The 22953-nt window shown below is 39.4% G+C and overlaps 1 protein-coding gene and 1 non-coding gene across 3 annotated transcripts in view; one reads left to right on the top strand and one right to left on the bottom strand.

Moving 5' to 3' along the window:
* Positions 1 to 1697: 1697 nt before the first annotated feature.
* Lgr4 (leucine rich repeat containing G protein-coupled receptor 4) overlaps positions 1698 to 22953 on the top strand; it is a 93087-nt gene continuing 71831 nt past the window's right edge. For both annotated transcript variants that reach the window (XM_078046307.1, XM_078046308.1), the window contains exon 1: positions 1698 to 2412. In XM_078046307.1, coding sequence (XP_077902433.1) covers positions 2228 to 2412 — 185 coding nt within the window. In that variant the 5' untranslated portion in view covers positions 1698 to 2227. The remainder of the gene's footprint in view (positions 2413 to 22953) is intronic.
* LOC120890224 (U6 spliceosomal RNA) lies at positions 11374 to 11480 on the bottom strand. Its single transcript, XR_005734465.1, has one exon. It is a non-coding gene; the product is annotated as a U6 spliceosomal RNA (small nuclear RNA).

Raw genomic sequence — 22953 nt, forward strand, 5'->3', positions numbered from 1 at the left:
TGTCCCAAAATGGATATAAAAAGGACTGGATCTGGTGTGGTGGAGCACACCTGTGAATTCCTTGGGATTGGGAGGCTGAGACAAGAGGATCAAGAGTTCAAAGCCAGCCTCCGCAAAGGCGAGGTGCTAAGCAACTCAGTGAGATCCTGTCTCTAAATAAAATACAAATAAGGCTAGGGATGTGGCTCAGAGGTTGAGTGCTCCTGTGTTCAATCCCTAGAACAACATACACACAAAAAAGTGTGTACGTGTGTGTGTGTGTGTGTGTGTGTGTATGTAATGAAAAAGAAAACAGAAAAGAGAGGACTTAAATAAAAAAAATTTTAGAATTTTCTCCTCACTTCATTTACTCATGAATGTTCCCAGAAAATAATAGAAATGACTTAGACAAATCAAGAGAAGGATCCTAGAACACCAGACAAGGGGTCGGGAGCTGCCTGTGATGATCTTGGGCAGAGCACAGTATCTGAGAGTTCAGAGGGTTGCTGTAAGTTCTCTTTCAGCCCTACAGTCAGCAGAAATATATCATTCCTAAAACTGTGAAATCATGTCTGTATTTATTGACTCTCTAGAATAAATTTATAGTATGTTAGTCATTTGCCCAACCTGGCATTATTTTTATGGTAAACTCTTGAACACAAAGATAATGGAAAATTTTCATTTTAAAACAACTTATAGGTCTGCGCCAACTTGTTTCCATTGTCTTTAATTTTACCTACATGAGATGACTAGTTAACTTTATATGATGGTGACATTTTAAGCCCTTTTTGCTTTAATTTAATGGATTCATAAAATGTGTCTCCAATATGGAGTAAAGCAACCCAAAGACAAAGCGGAAATCAGGAAGGGAGGTACCCATAAACTTGTATTTCATACAGATAATGATTCTGTGGATTCTGCTAGGCCATGGGGAATCCAAGTCCAGAAAAGGAGGCAATGCTAAGAATTACCTAACACCAAGGTTTCCTCTGGCTTCTCAAGGGTAGTCAGGTATCACTTAAATGATTGTTTGGTTGTCTGGAGAAATTGTCCAGTGTTGAGAAGCATCACCTGTTGATCTTTGCAACATCACTAATTTTTAGGATTTTAAAAGTGTGTGAGAAAGCAGTTTGATTTGTATTGTGGATGATTAGTTGCTAAGACTTGGATACCAAGTGTACATGAAGAAGGGTATAAAGATCCCAGTTGAAGTCAGATGCTGGAGTGAGTACAGTGTTTTAATACATAGCTAAAACCCAAAGATTTGGGTCAGAATAAAGGAAACGTTTTCCCTTGTCTCCCTAAATCGGTTTTCCGTTTGCATAGCTCCCAATGTCCTCGCCCTTTGGAACAGCGAAGAGTCATTTGAAACTTAACTGAACGCTGGAGGCGAGTTTTACTTTTCAGGTCATCCAATTTAGGAGATCTAATTTCTCCGCAGTGGAAGAAAAAGACGGAGTGGGGGAGGGAAAAACCAGGCTCTTCGCCTTCCGATCCTTTTACCTTCAATCCACAACCTGCCACGCAAATCGAGCCAAGTAAGGGATTTTGCCTGGAACCACCACCACCACCACCTTGTCACTCACGCCTGAGAGACACGCCCCTCTTGTCCTACTCCTGGCCAATGGAGGCTCCCCTGCCTGCATAGTAATAAGCTCGAGACCTCCACGGACCAATGGCGCTCCGGGAGAAGGGTTAGTTTTGCATGTACCTAAGTGATTTGCATAACCCAGCGGCCGGGGGCTTGGGAACCGGAGCGTGCAACCCTAGAAGGGAAAAGAACGGGAAGAGCTAGAGCCGCGGCGGGGAGAGACCGAGAGTCTTGGTGTTTGTGCGAGAGCCGGGGCGGGGGCAGGGGCCAGGGGCCGGCATGGCTGAAGGCTGCGCTCCGCAACCTTGAAGAGCGGCTGCGGCTGGAGGCCGGGGGCAGGGAGGCGGGTGCGATGGCAGAGCGCGGCCCCGGCAGCTGTGCCGGGCCGGGCCGGCTGGCCTGAGCCGCCGGAGGAGCGGGGCTGCCTCTGCTCTTCCATGGAGCAGCGGGAAAGGCGAAACTTCGGAGCGCTGAGTCCCTGCGCTGCTGCGGCGGACTGCTGAAGGGGCCGAGCCCACGCGGACCTCCAAAGGAGACAGCCCCCGCCCCAGCCCGCAGGCCGGCTGCCCGGGGTCGGCGGGGGGCGTCGGAGGGCAGCAGAGGCGCGCCAAGCGAGCAGCGCCGCGGGAGAGGCCGGCGCGGGAGGCGGCCGCAGCAATGCCGGGCCCGCTGGGGCTGCTCTGCTTCCTCGCCCTGGGGCTGCTAGGCTCGGCCGGGCCCAGCGGCGCGGCGCCGCCTCTCTGCGCAGCGCCCTGCAGCTGCGACGGCGACCGTCGGGTGGACTGCTCCGGGAAGGGGCTGACGGCTGTACCCGAGGGGCTCAGTGCCTTCACCCAAGCGCTGTGAGTGCGGGCGGTGGGGCTCCGGGGTGGGGGGCCGGCGGGGAGTGCTACGGGGCGGGGCCGGTGGTCGATCCCACCCCACCCCCATTCCCCAGTGTGGCGGGTACGCAGATCACCTGTGCGTGGGGTGCTTGGAAAGCTGCGCCGCGTGCTTTCCAAACTTTACCAGTCCGGGTCCGAGCCCCAAGAGGCTCTTTACCAGAGTTTTCGGACACAACCATCCCCTCCCCCAACCAAATCTTAAATGTATCTTGGGTCAAGAAAGAGGAATCTGGATATGCTTGCGCCTGGCACCCTTTTGCCGCGACTTCCCCTTCTCACGCTGGCCCCTGCTCTCTTGGCGGAACTTTCGCTGTTGGCGTGGGTAAGGGATCTGAGAACTTGGCCATTGACTGCAGAACAAGACTCGTTCTGGGGGGCAGTCCTGGAGTCCCCCTGGGTTCCAGCATGCGAAGAGAAGAAACACCTGTACCTCAGTCGGGGCAAGTTGTCGTCCAGTTTAGAGTAGTGAGTCCTGGCTCCTGGGCCCAGATTTGCTCTGAGCTCATCCACACATGCCAGGGTTCTGGAGCACGCAGCGAGCCGAAGAAAACAAGAGAGGAGAAATTACAGGAATCTCTTGGTGAAAATACTCTTCTGACCCAACAAAGCTTTTAAAGAAGGAATGTTGACCAGAGGTACCGATGTTAGAAGGGAAACAAAGTTCTAGTATATATGCTAAGCCCAGTCCACAAGGTACCTGTCGGGAAAGCCACTCAAATAGTTCTGACTTCCAAAACCTCCCTCCTCAAATTGAGCATTAAACACTCCTTTTAGAAAAGGAGGAATCCGAAATAGGTGTTGGAGGTGGTGTTGGCAAATGCCACTGATAGAGAATGAATAGGGTAATTGAGTGCTGGGCTTGTAGCGTGCTCTTGTTCTTCTTGTGTTGTGTGGCTGGTTGAATGATTAAATCAGGAGTAGTGAAAGAACTGTTTGAGAGAGGAAGGGGTTGAGTGGCCCTTGGATGAAGGGAATTTCCTTTTACCTTATAGCTACTGAAAGGGACCTCTTAGAAATAGACAGTTTTAAAGGAATAGCAGATCCTATTAAGAAATCCCTTTTAGGCAGGCCAGAGCATTGCTTCATTTCCAAGTGGGTGGTGACAAACTGTTCTGCTTGTCCTCTCAGGTTGGGGTTTAGTGAGCACCAAGGGCCCATGCCTTGAAACTTGTTTCATTCTTCTACTTCACCTTACTTTGTCCAGTAGGCTTGGTCCCCCATTACACCACCACTCCTTGACTCAGGTGTTAGCTGTTGGTTATTTGAAATCATTTGCCTGCAGCATGGTGAAGTTTAACTTTTCATAAAAAAAAAAAAAAAGTTAACTTTGCATCATGGAACATTTTGTTCACAAAGGTGCTGTGGCAAAGTTTGAGCAGAAAAAGAAGATATGGGTAGAAGAAATGGGCGGTGTTAAAAATCTCCAAAGCCTTTAGATAAACTCCGAGAATTGAGGCAGAGAGATGCCTTCCCCAAACTTCTTCCAAGTCTCTCCATGTATAGAAAAGCATGATTTACTATTTAGACAAGTTGTGAAGATCTTGTTTTGCAGACTTCTTGAATTTTAATGAGCAAACTTGCCCTATAAGAAAAAGTACCTGTTTTACATTAGTATCTAAAGTCAGAAAGAAACGTCACATTTTTATGAGAGTATGTTTCTCTCTAGAGAGCATCAGGCATCTTCCTGTTCAACTCACTGGAGGCAGTGAAATGCTGTATCTTCAATTTGAGCCTTAGGAAAGTTACGTTCTTGGCTTGGGAAACAGAAAATAACTGGCTCCAGTCCATATTAGAGTGCTTAAACCAGCATCATGACAGCCCTTTCTGGGCTGTGGTGGTGAGCAAATGTGTTGTTGTATTTCCTTCCTTGATTTGTGACATATAGGTACATTAGATGCTTCCTATTTCCCCTTGTACTCTTCATTTCATCCTCAGAAAGTATATACTATTTACTATTTTTCTTCTCTAAAGGAGGTTTCAAAGGCAGTATGTTTGCATTTTTGACTCAGGAGCAACCCAGCTAATGCTCAGAAGCCTTGCATGAGGAGGGGCAGGTGCTACAGGTCTGCTATGCACGCTGCTCATTTTACAAAATACGTGGGATTATCTGGGGTGGCTTTCCAACTACTTCTAGTCTGCTGCCCCATCGCAGCTTTGGTGAGCCACAGTGACACACACATATTAAGGGATTAGGTCCATGGTCCCAAAGCATTCATTCACGTATTCTTAATTTCTTAATTACAAACACAAAAATAGAAGTTAAAAAGATGAGACTATAATTATTAATCAAAGTTCTTTATTTTTTTCTTATTCCTCAATGGCTCTTCCAAGTGATAGTATTTTTACCTCCTTTGGAGAGGGAGGTATTCATCCCACTTTAGAGACCAGAGGACAGAGTGATCAGGGATTTTATTTTACTCAAATCTTGAGTCCACATGTGGACTCAAGATTTGAGTAAAATAAAATCTTAAAATGTTGGAGTGAATAAATAAAGATACAAGGCCACACTGAAAAGCAGAGTTGGAACTTGGAATTCAGATACCATTCCCACAAGTTTGTCCAATTCAGCATTCTTAGCATTTACCCTTTTGCCCAGATTTGAGAAGGCCCCAGAGAGAGGATACCTACTTCTCTAGGCTCGTTTGAACTTGTTTAGTCAAACTATCTATTTCCTGCTGAAAGCTGCTGTAACAGAGACTGGGGACAGAGTCAGATGTAATCCACAGTACTGCTGTTGGGATTCCTGTGTTCACACCATTTGCTGCACCTGTAGTGATTATTTGTGTTTCCAAGCAGCAATTTTGAATCTCGTGTCACAAATTCACCCTGAGGTGTGTTAAAGGAAGTGATTTTACTAATATTAAAATTCCAACATTTATTTTATTAAAAGGATTCAAGGTCATTCCTTGTTAGTGGTATCAGCTACATTCCAAGATTAGGGGAGACAGAGGAAGTTGCAATGATGTTAAGGAGGGGATTGTGTACATGTATCATCTGGTTTATGTGTCACAACTATAAAGTTTGAGACCTGTAGACCCAGAGCACAAATTTTCATATCCTAGATTATGCCTGGCACGTAATTTTAAGATTATAAAGTCTGTTTCTGTGGCTTTGTAAGAAAGTGGTAGATCTGAGCCTGTGATCATAGTCCTTACTTCACCACTGAGTAATTGTGTGGCCTTGGGCAAGTCATTCCACTTTTTTTTTTTTTTTTTTTTTTGTAGATGTGTGGAGGGTGACAATTTCCTTATCATAACAATAAAGCAATTGGATTCTTTAGATTATCTCTAAGGCTGCTTCTTGCTTCTAGAGGATTCTATGATTTTGTAATTCTTACAGTATTTAAGGATGGCAAGGTGATGATAATGTTATGCTCCTTTCATGAAAAGATCCCATGAGTAGCAGAATATTCTTCTAGTTGAAGTCACACAAGCCTGTTTTTTCACATGCACTTGGAGGAGTTCTTTGTGTTTACAAGTGTGTGTTAGGAAATTTGCCATGGAGACTTGTTGCAGAATGCATGGTAGCTAAGGAGCTTTGCTAGGGTAGAAAAGCCTTGCTTGTTTCCTGTGGGTATGGCTTAACACTTGCAAAATAAAATCACTCTGTTTCAGTAATTTGGATACTGTACAAAAAATTACTCAACCTCCTTACTTCCATGTAATTAGTCATAATCGCCCAAACCTTCACAGTGTGTGTATCCTGTACATAAGCAGGCTGCTGAGATTTTTGTATAGAATTGATGGTTACCTGAAAGGCTTTGAAGTGTTTTTTTAAAGAATCTGTTGCTTTTCCTTCTCTTTTTGGATGCATCATCCCAGATTCTTCTCCGAGGTGTATTTTTTTTTTTCAGTACACCAAATACCTTTCTTTCACTGGTATCATTTTAAAGTTTTTTCTTAAACATTTTCCAACATCTACTGTATATGTTCCCTGGCAGGTCAGATCAGTAATCAGTGGCTAAATATACCTTATTGAGAGAAGAGTTTTGATGTCATTTTATTTCTGAATTATTTGTAATTTCAGTGTTTAGCTCAGTGTGTCTTTTTAGAGATGTGTTTGTTTTATATACAAGTGAACTTTGTTCAAAAAAAGGACAATATGTGAGCCTTTTTCAATATAGATCTTTTATCTTACACACTGGTGAACTACTGGTTCTCTTTAAATGCTCGAGAGGAAAGGGCATTCTGCTGGGAATATGGGAGCTCAGTCCAGATCTGTCAATAATTCACAGGCGTGACCTTGAGGCAATGGTGTGCCCAAATCTTCAGGGGCCTTTGTTTCCTCATATGTTAAAAAAAAAAATTTTTTTTTAATGTTGTAGATGGACACAATACCTTTATTTTATTTATTTATTTTTATGTGGTGCCGAGGATCGAACCCAGTGCTTCACGCTTGCAAGGCAAGCACTCTACCACTGAGCCACAACCTCAGCCCCATAACAAGAACTTTCTATTTAGTTTGATTTTTTATTTAATTAAATGTATATATGTATTTTATAGTGCTGGGGATGGAACCTGAGGCTTCACACATGCTAGGTAAGCACTCTACCACTGAGCTATACCTCCAGCCCAGTTTTTCATTTTCATGTACTTTTGAGCCTTCTCTGTTGTGTTCAGTGAATCATAGGTGTATAAACCATGGAAACTCTCCTCTTCTAGGAGACCCTTCCCAGCTGTTCATTTCAACCGAATATCTCTAGTGAATGGGAAGCTCAGTTTCTCACAAAGCAACATGCTAGATGTGGCTGGAACAGTACTTAGGATTTGAATTAGTAATTCTCTTATTCTGTGCTCCTTAAGGTTTGCAGTAACCGGTAATATTTTATGGTTTCCATTTGAACTCAATGCTTATGCCAGTTATGGTATTGCATGTTTAATGTCCAGGTACTTGGCTCTTCACATGAGAATTGTAAGGCAACATTTGACAGCTTAATCTCCCAGGAAAGATCAAAGATCTGTACTAGTAGGTGGGTCCAGGCAAGTTGAGGCATTTTCTTGGCCTCTGTCTCTGTCAATCTGTCTGTCTCTTAGATTTTTATTTTAGTCATCTTTATAATAGTGGAAATACTGAAAGTCTGCAAGTTTAGATTTTTGGTATCTGGTCTCTTTTATTCTCATTTTTCTTTTCAATAATGATGGATCTTGGATTAGATGGTGGTCAATGTCTCTTTGTTTTGAATTTCTGTGACTCTGTAAAATATTAAATAAAATTGTAAGAATAGTTTAATGGTTCATTCAAATCTTTCTAAGACTTCTCCCACTTTTTGTCTCTGTAAAGCAGAGATATTCATAAAATCACATTATTTGATGGTATACCTGGGTTAAAAGCTAAACCCTGCCAAATGTGCCATTAGGTCTGCAAAATATAACAAATCCAACTTAGAGTGTTCTTGATAAGATGGCTTTGTCTTTTCATTTTTAAAATTAGATCTCAAGGTTTCAGGTTTCGAAATATTCTGTTCAGCTTGCTCTTTAACTGTCCTGTGTGACCCAATTTGGGCAATGCTAAAGGCTTGTTTTCCTATATGTATAGATAACTTTTCCCTTTTTTCCCCCAACTCTGTTCAAAGTGTGATATTTTTTATGAAGCTTGATTGAAGATGATAAAATGCTCTAATTTTAAATCCTATCAGTGAGGGAAAGAAATCTAGGGCACTTAGCAAATCAGTATTCTTGTACAATGGCTAATTTGTCTGCCCTCTTGACACTTCTTTTGTGCCTTCAAGCACCTGATGGTCACACTGTATGCCAGGTGTCAGTTCTATTGTCAGAAACTGGGTGAGTTCATAAATTTTTAGAAATCAGTCTCAGCATGAAGCAGATCATGATTTTATAGTTCGTGTAGGCTCAATAACTTCTCAGCTTTCTAACAACTTTAGCAATTTGGTACTCAAATACCCCCCTTTTTTGGTAGTATTATATTCCATATTGACTCATGGGTAATATTTGCTATTAAACTTTGTATATGGTTGGACTGTTTTTAGCAAGATTCTTGAAAGTCTCCTGAAGTATTGTGTACTATGTCTAGGTAATTAAAACTACAAATGTTTGGGTTCATTATTTTTAGTCTATAAAATGTGTTTTTGTACCATGACTTATTTTAATTGTCAAATGCTGTAGTCAGGTCCTCTCCCACCTCAAGACTTGGAATTATGCATCTTTTATTTTAGATGTAAGTGGTGAAGATTTGGGAAATACTTTCTGATGTTCTAGGCCCAGGAAATGAACATTAAAAAAATGTTTTTAAATACATTTTTTAGCTTTCTGTACTAAAAGGTCTTAGGAATAAAATCTTGAACTACACTCTTATGACAGCATGTTGTCCCATACAATATAAGAATATCCTTTGTAATGAAATGTAAACCATAGATATTTTGGGAGGCAGCTGAGTATATGGTTGGATCCTGGGTTAGTCTGTCTGCTGGTGAGAAAACGTGTGGAGGAACCATATTTAATATATACAGTATATTTAGTGACCCCTTTATCCTTCATATTTAATTTTTAGTTGAGTATTATAAATCAATATAAATAAAAGCCTGTGAAAGCCCCCTTAGAAGATTGTTTTGTTTTTATACAAGAAGAATGTAGCTACTTTTTTGTTGTTGTTGATACAGGGTTTTAAAAAACAAAGTCAACCATTGAGAGAATGAAAGTCTCCTTGCACCCTGATGACACAATGGTATTGTATTCGAATCAGAATGTAGAACCAAATATCCAGAAAAATCATTCCCTTATATTTTTAAAGTTCTATTTGGGGAAATTTTCCTTCCTCAGAAGAGTGACATAAATTTGGCAGGGAGATGACTCCTTTACCTTGGAGCTATTCTAGGCTTGGCTAAGGAATGTGCCTAGAATTGCTTCAGGTCTCTCTTCTCCACTCCCCTTAGGCTTTGAGGTTCCCTGGTGTAGCTCTTGGTGTAAACCACAGAGTAATTTAGTACAAGTGGTGACATTGAAACTCACTTAAAGAGCAGGGTTAGTGCTGTTTTCATGTGAAGGGAGATGAATTTTATCATTCTCACTAACTTCAGGTTTCTGGCGTTGGAGGTGTGGAGAGGAAGGTGAGCATCCAAGTTGGTAGTATCTTCTGAGATGCCATAGTTGGGCTATGACCTTGGTTAACTTATGCCCTCCCAACCCCCCATTTCTCTAAGGAATATACTTGTGCACAGGAGCCCTTGAGGAAACTATGTGTGTATCACATGTTGGTAGACCAGATATCTTCAGGAGAGGGGTGATCCACGGTTGCCACTCTGTTCTTGATTGTCATCTTTTCCATGTGTGCAAACTGACTGAGAGAGCTGCTTTTTTGCAAGAGAATTGTCCAGAGAACCTATCTCTGGGATAACTTAACACTTAGCAACTCTGTCCTGAAATTTATTAGCTTCTAGAAAACAAATAGTATCAACTATGGACCTTCGAGTTTCTCAAAGACTGTCCATGTGCTTTTCAGTCTTCTGTTTTAGGTGCTAAATTAATATTTGCATTTTCTAAATGTCATAATTGCCCCTTAGGCTTCTTCAAGCCCGCCTTTTCTCACATTAAATTGAAATATTCACAGAATTCCCTTGTAATTAGATCTGAGTTTATAAGGTAACTTTAAATGAATATAATTTCTTTCAAATATTTTAGTATCATCTTTTAAAAATTACACATTTGGAGTTTACTAACATATTTACTTAGCAGTTTAATGTTATCCTGGTTATCATCCTTTCTGTGCTATTTCTATTACTTCATCTTATTTGATTAGTTTTCTCTAATCTTAATAGTTTCCTATGAAGAAAAATTTTCTTATCGGCCTTCAGTTCTCCAAGGTCATTTTAAGTCCATAGTCATTTTGAATCCCAGCATTTTATGTCCCTATTGATGCTCGAGTCTTCCTTTATAGGAATATTTTTATTAACTGACTTTCAAAAATAATAATATTTTATGTTTTGAGGGTCTGGCACAAGGAATCAAGACCCCTGAGTTTAGGAAGTGTTCTTGAACTTGGGAAAGACAGACACTTTGGATATCAGATTTCCCATCTGCAAAAAGAGGGATCTTGCTTTATGTCCATGTCTCACCTAGGAGCTCTCTTCATCATGGCTTCTTTTACTGACACAGAGTGAGGACCCTATTTGTTGTTATTTCTTTGGGGAGTGATTAAGCAGCTTTACATGTATGTTAGTTGTGATTTAAAGTTCTGAACTCTACTTCTTTGGTTCTGTGTATGTATATCAGTTTCCAAACCTATTCTGGACTTCACAGGTGAGCTACTAATGGAAAAAGACCACTCAGCTGGCAGATCCATAAAATCCATGCAGAAATCCATAAAGGTCTCGATGGAGAAACAGGAGTGCTAATGGGTTTATGAAGATAACCTTCTTGCAGTTGGTGTTCCTTGCCTTTCTAACAAGAAACCCTGATGGTGGGAACAGATAGAATCTGGCAGAGAAAGCCCAGGGGTGATGAGACTTCTTTACCTTTGTCTCTGGGTCTTGGTGTTGCTTTCCTCAGATGGCTGGTCAAGTAACAAGGTACAGACCAGAGAGGGGGACACAGTGTTTCTCCTCAGAGCAAATGGCGTGTGACTCACCTCATTACAGTTGGACTTTGCAACACTGAAGATTTTCATTAAGCCAATCACACTCTTCTCAAGCTAGTGAGCACCCTTTGGAATTCCTCAGGTCTCTTTCCATGGATAGACCTGAGCATAGAAAGAGTTTTCTCAGGATTGACAATTTAGCTGCTATTTCTTCACATCCTTCTGTTCTAGAAATATTCAGATTATGAGAGAGCTTTTTCTTCTAAGTACAATGAAAGTGTTATATAACTGGTTATTAGATATACACACATATGTATTTTACATTTGAGTCTAATGCTCATGTTTTGTGGATAAAGAAAAACTTATTCTCTCTTTTTTTTTTTGAATGCTAAAAATATGGAACGCTTCACGAATTTGCGTGTCATCCTTGCGCAGGGGCCATGCTAATCTTCTCTGTATCGTTCCAATTTTAGTATATGTGCTGCCGAAGCGAGCACTTATTCTCTTGAAAGTAATTTTAGAACTAAAATCCCTTCTTGAAAATTTGTTATAGTCCTGAAAATTTACATAGCATTCTTATTTATTTTTTGGTGCTGGTGATGGAACCCAGGACCTTGTATAACTAAACCACAGTCCCAGCCCCTGCCTTTCTTGTTAAGCAAAGTTAATTCTTTTTTTTTTTCCAGAAACTTTAAAAACTTTTCTGGGTTTTTACTCAGACCTGATTTTAAAATGTCCTGGAAAACCAGAACAACAGTGGAACAGTGGCAGTAGTACTGGTAACCTATTTAGACTGGCCTAGTGGTTCAAGTACACTTGTACATTTTCTATCCAGGGTCTCTTTCTTTAAAAAAAAAAAAAAAAAGTTTGAGATGTTTTTCCCATTACCATCTTGACATCTGCCTGGTTACACATGAATAGCTTGACCCAGTCCCTCAGCAGGGAAACTACCGTGGCCTTGCTTTCAATAGCCATGTCACTGACAAAGAAAACATATGGAATATTTCATTCCTATCCCTTGCAAACAGAGTCTGGGGCTGTGAGGGCAGGCAGCAGAAGGTTTCATACTTCATGGTAGGTTGGCAAATTTGTGCACTAACCACAGGCTCTGCTGCTAGGAATCAGACTGTGTTTTCCAAAGCCTGGGTACTCTGTGGAAAGGAAATCCTGTGTTTTGGATAAGCCAGTTTCTAATATCAGTTTAAATGAAGTCTGTGTGGTCTGCTTACGTGGCGGGGGTGGGGGGGTGGGGGGTGGTGGGTTTCTGAGTCATGTATTTCACCAAAGGGGATTTGCAGACATGTGTGTACATGTATTAGTGTGTGCACTCATTTAGATGCATATGTGTATGCAGGGCATTTGGTTGCTGTTGTTCTAGATTTGATATGTGGTATGTATTGGGAATGCAGATGCTAGCTTCCAAGTACAACAAGCCTGGAGGACTGTCTGCCTTTACGTTTATCTTCTTTTTGTTAGTCCACAGAAAACAATCAATTGATCATTCTCATGTTAGCCAAACCCTGCTGCTTAGACAGATTCTTGTTGTGTAGTACTAGGCTTCTGCTAGCAATAAGGATTCGCTTTGTACCATCTCAGTCTATAGTGTGGAGGCTTGATGGCAGGTATGACAGGAGATAACCAAGAAAGTGGAAAAGAGGTGTAAGTTAATTCCCATCTTTCTCAGGTTTTATTCTGTGTTAAAAGAATTTTTCCTTGGGCTGGGGTTGTGGCTAGAGCACTTGCCTAGCACGTGTGAGGCACTGGGTTCAATTCTCAGTACCACTTATAAATAAATTAATAAATAAAGGTCCATCAACAATTTTAAAAAGATATTAAAAAAAAAAGAATTTGTCCTTGGCACCACCTAGCTGGGGTACCCTTTGGTAAGAAGAAAAAAACCTTACGATATTCAAAGAGAGAATATGACATCCATATCTCAGGGTCCAACCCTAAAGTCATCCCAGACTGAACTTATGGTTTCATTGTTTCTCAGATATGTGAACTGGCATTGACAGGGATTGATTCATCTAAAGGAGGTAATCTTTAATCCTAAATATAACCAAATATCTAACTAAACTGTTGTATGCATCTTATCTAAAAGATATTTCTGATGGTTCTTATATCATTAATGAACATAAGCCATGTAATAATATGCTCATAGAAATCATTGCCGTTCACATTTTCTCTTGTAAATGTAAAACCCTTTTGTAATTCTTGGTGATAATGATTTTTTCTTTTTAAATTTGCTGACTCTAAGATGACTTAATTTTTAAAAGGTTTCTATTTTAGGGTTCTTCACAAATAAATTTTGTTGACTTTACCCCTGTTTTTAGTGCCTCCATCTTTTTATCCTAAAATAAATGGTTTCATCCTGGAATGTACATCTTCCTTACTTTAACTGACTTTCACAGCTGTATGTTCATAGGGAAAATGTCTTAAGCCTCCCCCATGTTAAAACTTATCTTTTTTAATGTACAGTTCTGAGAGTTTTGAAATGTATTACAGTTGTGTGACCACCACTACTGTCAAGATTTAGAATATTTTCATCACTCCCCCACATTTCCTTGTGCCCTTTTGTATTTAACCCCCTTCCCCACTCTGGGCTGCCCACACCTCTTGAACTGTTTCAACCCTGAGTCTCTTACTTCATGTAGTTTTGCTTTTACCAGAAAGTCTTATAAACTGAATGAAGCCGAATGCAGTCTTTTGTGTCTGGCTTCTAATCATGACACTGCACTTGAGATTCTACCTTGTTGCTGGCCTGTGTCAGTATGCTATATTCATTTCATTGCCAAGGAGTATTTCATTGCATGGGTGTACTACAACTTGTCCAATCCCCAGTTGAGGAACTTATGCCTTCTTTCCAGTTTGGGGCAGTTATCAGTAAAGCTACTATAGAGGTCGCATAGAGTTTTTTGTACAAGTACAGATTTTTATTTCATGTGCATAGATGCCTCTCTCCTGGGCCTTGTGCTAACTATATGTGTGTAAGAAAATGTTGGTCTTGATTTCATGTCTTAGAACTGTAGTGAGATTTGTTATCACCAGTTACTCACAACTTCTGTATATGGTTAGCATAAAATGTAGTACTAACAAAACCTGTTAAAAATTGATTTTGTTTAAAAATATGTACTTTTTTGGGGGGGGGTGCTAGGGATTGAACTCAGTGGCACTGCATCACTGAGCTACATCCCCAGCCCTATTTTGTATTTTTTAAATTTAGAGACAGGGTCTCACTGAGTTGCTTAGCAACTTGCTTTTGCTCAGGCTGGCTTTGAACTTGTGATCCTCCTGCCTCAGTCTCCTGAGCTGCTGGGATTATAGGTGTTAGCCACCTCTCCCAGCTAAAAGTCTGTACTTTTAAAAGAGTAGAATTCTTAGATTTCTTTTTGGTTCCAGAAGTTATTATTATACCCCTAAAGACTCCTGTAGAAATGGTCCCAGTGTGAGACATTTTGGTTATAGTGAAAACACCTCCCAGCAACTCTCTAAATACTTCTTCAAATTTTAGTATATTGTGTTTAGAAAGGCTGATTTAAAAACATGGATATTTGGTAAGGAATTGCTGGATTCATTGATGTATTACGTATGTTACATGTGCTAGCAAGAGTTTCCAAAATAAACCACTGTAGATCTGTGGCATGTTCCCATTAATAGTTGAGCAAATTCAGATTTGAAAAGATTAAGGAACTTGCTCAAACATCCCACAGTTAGTGGATGGCAGTTTGTCATGGAAGCTCAGGTGTTCTATATTTAAGTTTGTCCATTCCTACAGTTGGCTCGAGTAAACAGAAGATGTGAGATAAACAACATTATGCGAAACTGTAGGAAAAGAAAAAAAATCAGAACAGAAAATTAAAACATACCCATAAGCATAAACACATCTACATATGCACATTCTGTGGGAAACTATGACTTGGTTTAGTATAGACTAATGTCCAAAAGCCTGTGCAAGGTGTAAAATGAAGTTTTCTTTTATTTATAGTATTTATAGTGCTTTTTTTTTTTAGAAAAATATCTCTTAGTCTCCCAGACTCCCTGCCTGCCTCCTTCTCTCTCTCTCTCTCTCTCTCTCTCTCTCTCTCTCTCTCTCTCTCTCTCTCTCTCTCTTTCTTTCTTTCTTTCTTTCTCCTCCTTCCTTCCTTCCTCTCTTTCTTTCTTTCTTTCTTTCTTTCTTTCTTTCTTTCTTTCTTTCTTTCTTTCTTCCTTTCTTTTGCCTTTGAGTTCTGCTATTTGTTCCTCTTCATTTAAAAGCCTTCACATCATTAAATAGTGTTATTTCTGTGTCAGGGAAGTATCAGTCATATTCTTTTTGGCTTGCTTTTTCTTCGGTTTGTGGAATTCACTTATGTGGTATTTGATGATCAGACCTATTAGTAGATTCACTTTTCTGTTTCTTTAGGAGCAAATTTCTAAATGTTCTTCTTTAAACCCAAACGTGCAGATTAAAAAAGGCAAGTGTGCAGTATGATGGTTTCTATATAGCTGCCCCTTCACTCACTGGAATTTCCTGCCTCTCCTGTTGAAGATGTTTTTATAGGGAAGTCAGCATAAAAGTGAATCACCCATGAGCCTTTTTTTCCCCCTGAGGCATTTCATTTAGTCAACTTGGTATTAATTTAGTTGGTACTCTTCAGTTGACTTGAACACTGTGTTTGTTGATAGTGTGAGCTGATGTTTATTAAGTCGTTAATATTTTACAGACTTCATGAGTTCCTATTTGGTTCTGTGTGCTTTTTCCTTTAGCAGTAGGGCTATTCATGATTGAATCTGTGGCATAGTTTCAATGTGCTGGGGATAGCCACCCCCATCCTGGACAGTCATTTGCTAGGTGATTCTAAAAGTTGTCTTCTCCTGGAAGTGTTTTGCTGTTTCATTTCACTTATGTTGCAGTGTTAGTCATGAAGAGCGTTATGGTCTGTCTTGCTGTTTTAGTCAAATCATCCCCATCATCCTGTTATTAACTTAGTTGCTAATAATGTTATTCAGTGCCACACACCAAGCAACATGCTTTACATGTGGTCTCTATTTAAGCCTCCCAGCAACTCTCTAAAGCACATGCTGTTATTATTCCCATTTTAGAGAGAGAGAAACCATGGGGAATAAGGTCTAATTACCAGAGGTAAAAAAGTAGGGTTTTGCAGATGGGGGTTCTGTCTTAGTGTTCTTAGACTAGTGTTACTTGGTTGTGTGAGTTATACAACAAATATCCTTCATTGCTCTTCCTTGATGTAGGCTACCTTAATCCATCTTGCATGTATTAGATGTAGGAACTGCTTATTTTATGATGAGGAATTAGTTCTGGAGAAGTTAAGTCTGTTTTGTCCTTTGCTTAAAACTATTCTCAGCTCCTTAGGATATAGATTTGGAGGGGATCTTAAAGGTCATCTCATATAGTAGACCTAAAACTCTAGTGTGTTATGGACCATCCATTTAAGAGGACACAGAAAAACACTATTTAATGATGTGAAGGTTTTCCATGGAGAATACAAAAAGTCCATGTTCCCCAAGGGCCTATATTACACTTGAATGTTTATAGATATTTGCTAAACCTTTCAGTTACATAAATTTTAACACCACATTTTTGTTGATATTTTTCAGATCTTGCCTCCCTTCTCACTGAACTTCTATTAAGAACTGATAGAATATAACTGATCTGACTCCGGTTTTCCATTTACTAGGGGAGAAATACTGTTGTGATTCTAGGTATATTACTCTAGGAATGGCAAAACTGTAGTGATGGAGAACAGATCAGTGGTGGCTAGGATTAGAGGTACAAAGATGGTGTGACTATAAAGGGGTAGCACTTTATAGTGACAGAGCAGTTTCTTATTGTTACAGTGGTGGTACCTGAAGCCATTATGAGATTTTAAAAAAATGAGCACATAGTAAAAAGTAGTAAAATCTGGTCAGGGTTTCAAGTTTAATAAATATCCTATACCAAAGTGAATTTCTTGGTTTAGCTAGTGTATTATGGTTATGTAAGGTGTTGCCATTAAGAAAAGCTGAATAAAAGGTGGACAGGAACTCACTGTGCTATTTTTGCAACTTCTCATGAGTCTTATTAAATTTATTTCAGACAACAACAATAATAACAAACTTACCAGGTCAGCTTAGAGTCCTGAGTTCAAGTTCTAGTCTTGAATTTACCCCTGAAATAAAGAAGACTCTGAGGTGCCACAATCTCAACTTCTGTATCTTTCTCCCCAGCTTCCTATCCACACACTCCCACAACTAGAAGAGTGTATGTGTATGCATGTGTGTATGTGTGTGAATTCTGTGTTCTGAAGTACAGGAAGTTCAACATCCAAAGTATATAGTAGATGTATAGTTTTAAATGGTTCTAGTCATATTTTTGAATGGAATACACATGCACCTCTTATCATGGAAGTATTTCATTACTGAGCACTTGGTACAGCCTAAGTAGTATGGGGAATGATGTTGGATCTCTGCCTGTGAATTAGTAGCTGAGTGGTGTTTTACTTCTGATGATTCAGTATATTTGCCTTAATTGCTAGATTAACCAATTTCTTGCCTCCCACAAAAAGCGCACACATTTGTATAAAGAGAGGATGAATGAATGAAGTTTTAGGGACTAATTTTTGTGGTATTTAAGCAACAATAGTCTAGATTACCCACAACCTTAATTTCCTTTCATGAGTCCTATAGATGGGCTTTGTCACCATTTACACTTGATTACTTCATTGTTAACTCCAGTGATGTGATTTAGCATGCAAAGACTTAATTATTCCTTTCTGGCCTAGTGAGAAATTTCCTTCCAATAATTGCCTCCACTGCCCTTTAGCCTCTTAAACATTTAGTTTGTTTGGAACAACATGGTTGCTCAGTAAGCAATTCCAAGCTCAGTAGTGCCTGGAGCTGTCTTTGGAACATAATTTATACCTTTGACACAGTAGCTTAGGCCTCAGTTTTTAAGTGATGACTGGTGGGTGTTCTTCACTACAGGAGTAGTGTAAAGCATTGGTCTGGAGTTGCCATTCTTTTCTAAATGGTACTGAATACTTCTCTGGTGGTCTCTATTTTAATTTAACATTTTCTTATTTTAGGTGAAAAAGTATGCCAACTTTAGAAATAAGAATAGACTCTTTAAATTTTAGTTTTGGGTCTTAAAAATTAGTTTTGAATAGTACAGACTTCAGTACTTAAGTGTTTTTGTAGGGCAATCCCATGAAACCCTAGTTATATAGCATGGACTAGATTGTTAGGTGTTATGCCTTTGCACATTACTCTGCAAACAGAAAGATTAGACTTGTTGGATGAGGTAGAGAGGTTTCTATGCAGGGATGACAAAAAGATGTTTTTGTTTGTTTAGTTTTAAAATGTAGTTGTCATTGCATTTAGAACCTCAGAGCAAGGAATGGAGATGAGAGCAAAATTTTGAGAGTATTTTTTTATTTTAAAGCAACAGCGTTATAGTAAGTTCTGCTTTTTCATTTTCCCAGTAGAAGTTTGTGGAATTGAAAGTGTTTATTTTCTGTCAGGAGATAAGTATTCTGCCAGGAGGAATTAAAAGTATTCAATTCTACCAGGGCTTTGTTTCAAGTAGTTCTATGCCCAGCAATCTATAGACAATTTATAAGACTTATTGAATATTGTTTTTTAACTTTTTTGACAGCATAATTTTAGAGCTTTATTTTTTTGTTGTTTTGTTTTGGTGTTATGTTTGTTTTTGGCCCCTGAGGTTGAAGCCAGAAACTCTTAACCACTGACCTATATCCTCCCCCCTTTTTGTTTTTTATTTTGAGACAGGGTCTTGCTACATTGCTTAGGGCCTTGCTGAGTTGCTGAGGCTGGCTTGAACTTGCCATCCTCTTTCCTCAGCCTCCAGAGCCCCTGGGATTATAGGCATGTGCCACTGTGCCCAGCTCTAGAGCTTAAGTTCTAAGGCTCCTGTCACCCATCTTCAAAATTCTATCCTTTTCATTTCCTTGAACAATATTAATGACTCCATTGCTGTTAGAGGGAGTCTGGAATAACAATGGCATGCTAAAGTAATTGAATACAGTAAAAATACTTGTAAACCCATCTGTTGTTGGAGCACAGCGATACCATTAAAAAGCAGAATATTGGATTGATTAGACTTAATTGAAGTTGTTTTTGAGGGAGATGTTTTATGTAGCTGGGTTCCACATTTAATTTCCATACGTATAGGACATCATTACCTTAAATCATCAGTTTTTAGGGGAACCAGCTCATTTTCTTCACCTTAGAAATGTCAGAACACTCAGTGAAGAGATGTAGGTAATAGAACAGTTCCAGTCACTTAAGGTTTGACCCACAGAAACAATTGAAGCCCTCCCTGAGATACAGCAGTCCGAGACCCCCCAGTGGATGCCTGAAGTTCTAAAACTTGTGTATATACTGTTTCCTCCTGTACGTATTTATACGACTTCAACACTTCTTCCTTCCTAAGCACTTGTGTACACAGTGGTCTTCACTTTTGCAGACTGTGGTATGACAGCCACGTTACCATGCATTTCTTTTCTCTTCTTTACAATTTCAAGGATAGAAGAATTCATTCTTATCACAGACTGTATCATCCTCAGTGTATGATTTTCCTTCTTGTGAAGTCAGGAACTTTCAGCTTTTCACTTAAAGGAAGGACATTATGGCTTTTCTTAGCCATATGACTTTTTCTTTTCAGAATTGCCAGCATCACTACTCTCATACTTTGGGGCTGTCATCAATTAAAATTAGGGTTACTTAACACAGTCACTGTGATACCGTGACAGTTGGTGTCATAACAGCTTCTAGGCGGCTAGTAGTGGCATGGATAAGAGGGATGCTTTACATTCTGGGTGAGATGGAGCAGGGTGACATGAGATTTCACCACACAACTCAGAATAGTGTGTAAAACTTAAGAATTTTACTTCTGGAGTTTTCCTTATAATATTTTTGGACCATGGGTGACCACGGATAACTGAAACCATGGACAATGGAAATTGAAGATAGACAAGGGGAGACTACTCTCTATTACCTGGGGTACTTTTTAAAGACTTTTAAGGTATTCAGCCTAGTATAGATATGTGTGTCATTTGTTTTTCTGAAGTAGTATCTCTAGCAACAGAGATTTCCTCACAAATAATTCTATTTTTAGCATTTTACACACTGATTAATATTAATTTTTGCCAAGTTTTTTTCTGGTACTACATTAAATTCTCTATTATCCTTTTGAAACTCAGGGAGGTTTGGAGGATTCATTACATTTAAGTGAGCATTGAGTATTTCACAGCCAGCTAATAACTCTGGGCAGTGTGTAGATGATGGACACTACCATCTACATTCATCTTTGAATGTAATGAGACTCTAGACATAGTTTGACTTGTTAGTATCAGTGCACAAGTGAGAAAAGTCATGTGTTAGTGGTCTAGCATACAGGCAGAATGCAGCAGCACCCTGTCCTCAGGGGGGTTGCTATAATGGCTGATTTAAGGAGCTCGTTTATGTTATTCTATCATTCTCTTTGAAAGAAAATGGGATGCAGTAAATCTGCTGGACATTTTCAATTGCAAATATGTATATTTGCAGCTCTAATGCATAATGCAGACTCTCATAGAATTAGTGTTTCATGACAAATTAATTTGGACAAAAAATAATTTGGACAGTGAAAAAAATGTGCAGCAAAATAATTTTGTCTCTATAATATTGTTTTCAGCTAAAGAACAACTAAAACTTGGGATGACTTATTTTAAAAGAATAAGGGTTTTAGTTTAGTAATTATGTCATTAAATTAGGGCTTACTATAATAGTTACATTTAATCAAATATTCCTGCATTTCATGGTAAAGTTCTTAGAAGGAGCATTATTGAAAGCAAAGTGATCTTGCTACATCTTTCTTCATGACTCAAATTCTTTCATGACCTAGTAGTTTTGAATCTTAGAGTGCTACAGAGAGCAATGACTATAACCGTAGAACCACAGAATGTATATATGGAACACATGCATGGTCCTATATTAATGTGGAACATTAGTGAGAATTAAAGGTTCAGTGAATTATATTAAAAATGACATCCTGGGTAGTTCAGTGTAAGAGCACTTGCCTAGCATACTGGAGGCCCTGGGTTCAATCCCCAGTACCACACAAAAAGTAAAACAACATCTTTAAAACCTCTTTCTTTGTCTTCTTTTAGTGAAATAAGACCCTTGGTTGTCGTTATATTTTAAAAATATTTGAAGATTTGATACACTTTTGAGAAACTACATACTAGTCAAGTATATTGTAACAGTGTTAACATCCAGCATCCAAACAATCAGCAGATCATTATAGACCCTAAGCACATCACTACTTATAAGCTCCCTGAGGGCAAGAATCAGGTCTCACTCTGCATCTCTTTAATCTCTCCCTTGCCTTTATTTTCCTTTGCATGTAACATATGTACTCTTAGATGTTAATAAATAGAAGGACATGGGGAAATTGCCTTTGGAAATGACACTATAGAGATATTCTGTATATTAGTTAAGTTGCTTAACAAGAGTTTATACCATGAATGCTTAGTACACACCTACCATATTTCCTGATGTGTTAGCTAATTTAGGGTGGACTGGACAGAATTTTAGAGACTGTGCTTCTTGTTTTAATACTTACCAGCTTCTTCATGTGTGCCAGGCATTGTGCTGGGAGTTTTCCATTTGCTAGATGACTTGATTATCCCCATTTTAAGCGGAGAAAACCAAGGCACAAAATGTATAAATGTCCCTAAGTTGAATATATTGGAGATACATCCAGGATCATGGTTTATAACTTCTAACCAGGTTTGAACCTAGGTAGTCTGACCCCAGAGCCTTTAGGGCCTTTTGCAGTCATTCTGGCTCACAAGTGTCCATAGGTGATATGGTTTGCTGGAGAAGATAACATAAGCACAAACTGAATACAGTAGGAGAGTGCCTTACAGGGGGAATGAACACAAAGGGGTGTGGGAGCTAGAGGAAGGAAGGGAACTTTGCTTTGGGGAGTGGGAAGGCTTCACAGCCGAGGTGACATTTGAGCTGGGTCATTTAGTCTTCTGCGGGCAGCTGCCAGGTTCTGCCTTGTTTGAAATAAGCACATTTACAAGAGAATAGTGGGGCACATTCCACTTGATGGATTGGATTGACAGATTGAAAGTAACTCCCCAGAATGATGGCTTTGTTAGGTATTTGTTCTCTGAGAACCCTACCTGCCACTCCCCTTTGGTGAATTGTGGCAAGAAAGCTGTCACATTAAGCTGTCACTCAGGATATTTGTGAGAGGGGGGGAGGGAAGAACAAATTATAGGCAGAAGTAGGTATTTTCAGAGCAGTCTAAAACCCGGAAAGATTATATTTCATAGCATTTAAAAGTGAACACAACAGCCTTTTTTTTAAGTTGTGCAAAAAGAAAATTGAATAATGAAAAGTTAATTAGGCTATGGATATTTTTAAAGCTTAGACATTCTGATTCTTATCCACCATCATTATATGAAGCTTTGTTCAGGCCAGGATAGAAGGAGAAATTAATTATAGAACTATATAAAGTTTTTACAGAGACAGTTTAATTGTAACAATACTTTATTTTTTTCAGTGTGATTTTGTGATTTTCAATGTTGGTTTCTAGGGAGCAGATTCAGTTCTAACTTGTATTGACCTTTGTTTCAATTGTCCAGGCCTTTGCTTTAAGAATCTCACGTGTTTTGCTATTTTTTTCAGTTTGTATGTATTAAGTGATTGAAAGGTTGAGAAGACCAATCTAGGTCTTTCTAAATTACGCTGCTCATGGTTTTATTTCTGGAGAAATGGTTTAACAACACTTGTGAGTTGGCAGTCCCCTCCCCTGCCCCAGCTCCTGCTTTCCCACCTCCTTCCAACCAACCCTTCATTCACTCTCCACTCCCCAAGCCTGAGATGGAAAGAACTTGCTTTGTTACTGATGATAATATTTAAGCTTTAAAATTTTAACAGTATTTCAGTTGCAAATAAATGGAAATTGTGTAT

The sequence above is a fragment of the Ictidomys tridecemlineatus genome, chromosome 4 (genome assembly GCF_052094955.1).
Source record: "Ictidomys tridecemlineatus isolate mIctTri1 chromosome 4, mIctTri1.hap1, whole genome shotgun sequence".
Taxonomy (NCBI): Eukaryota; Metazoa; Chordata; class Mammalia; order Rodentia; family Sciuridae; genus Ictidomys; species Ictidomys tridecemlineatus.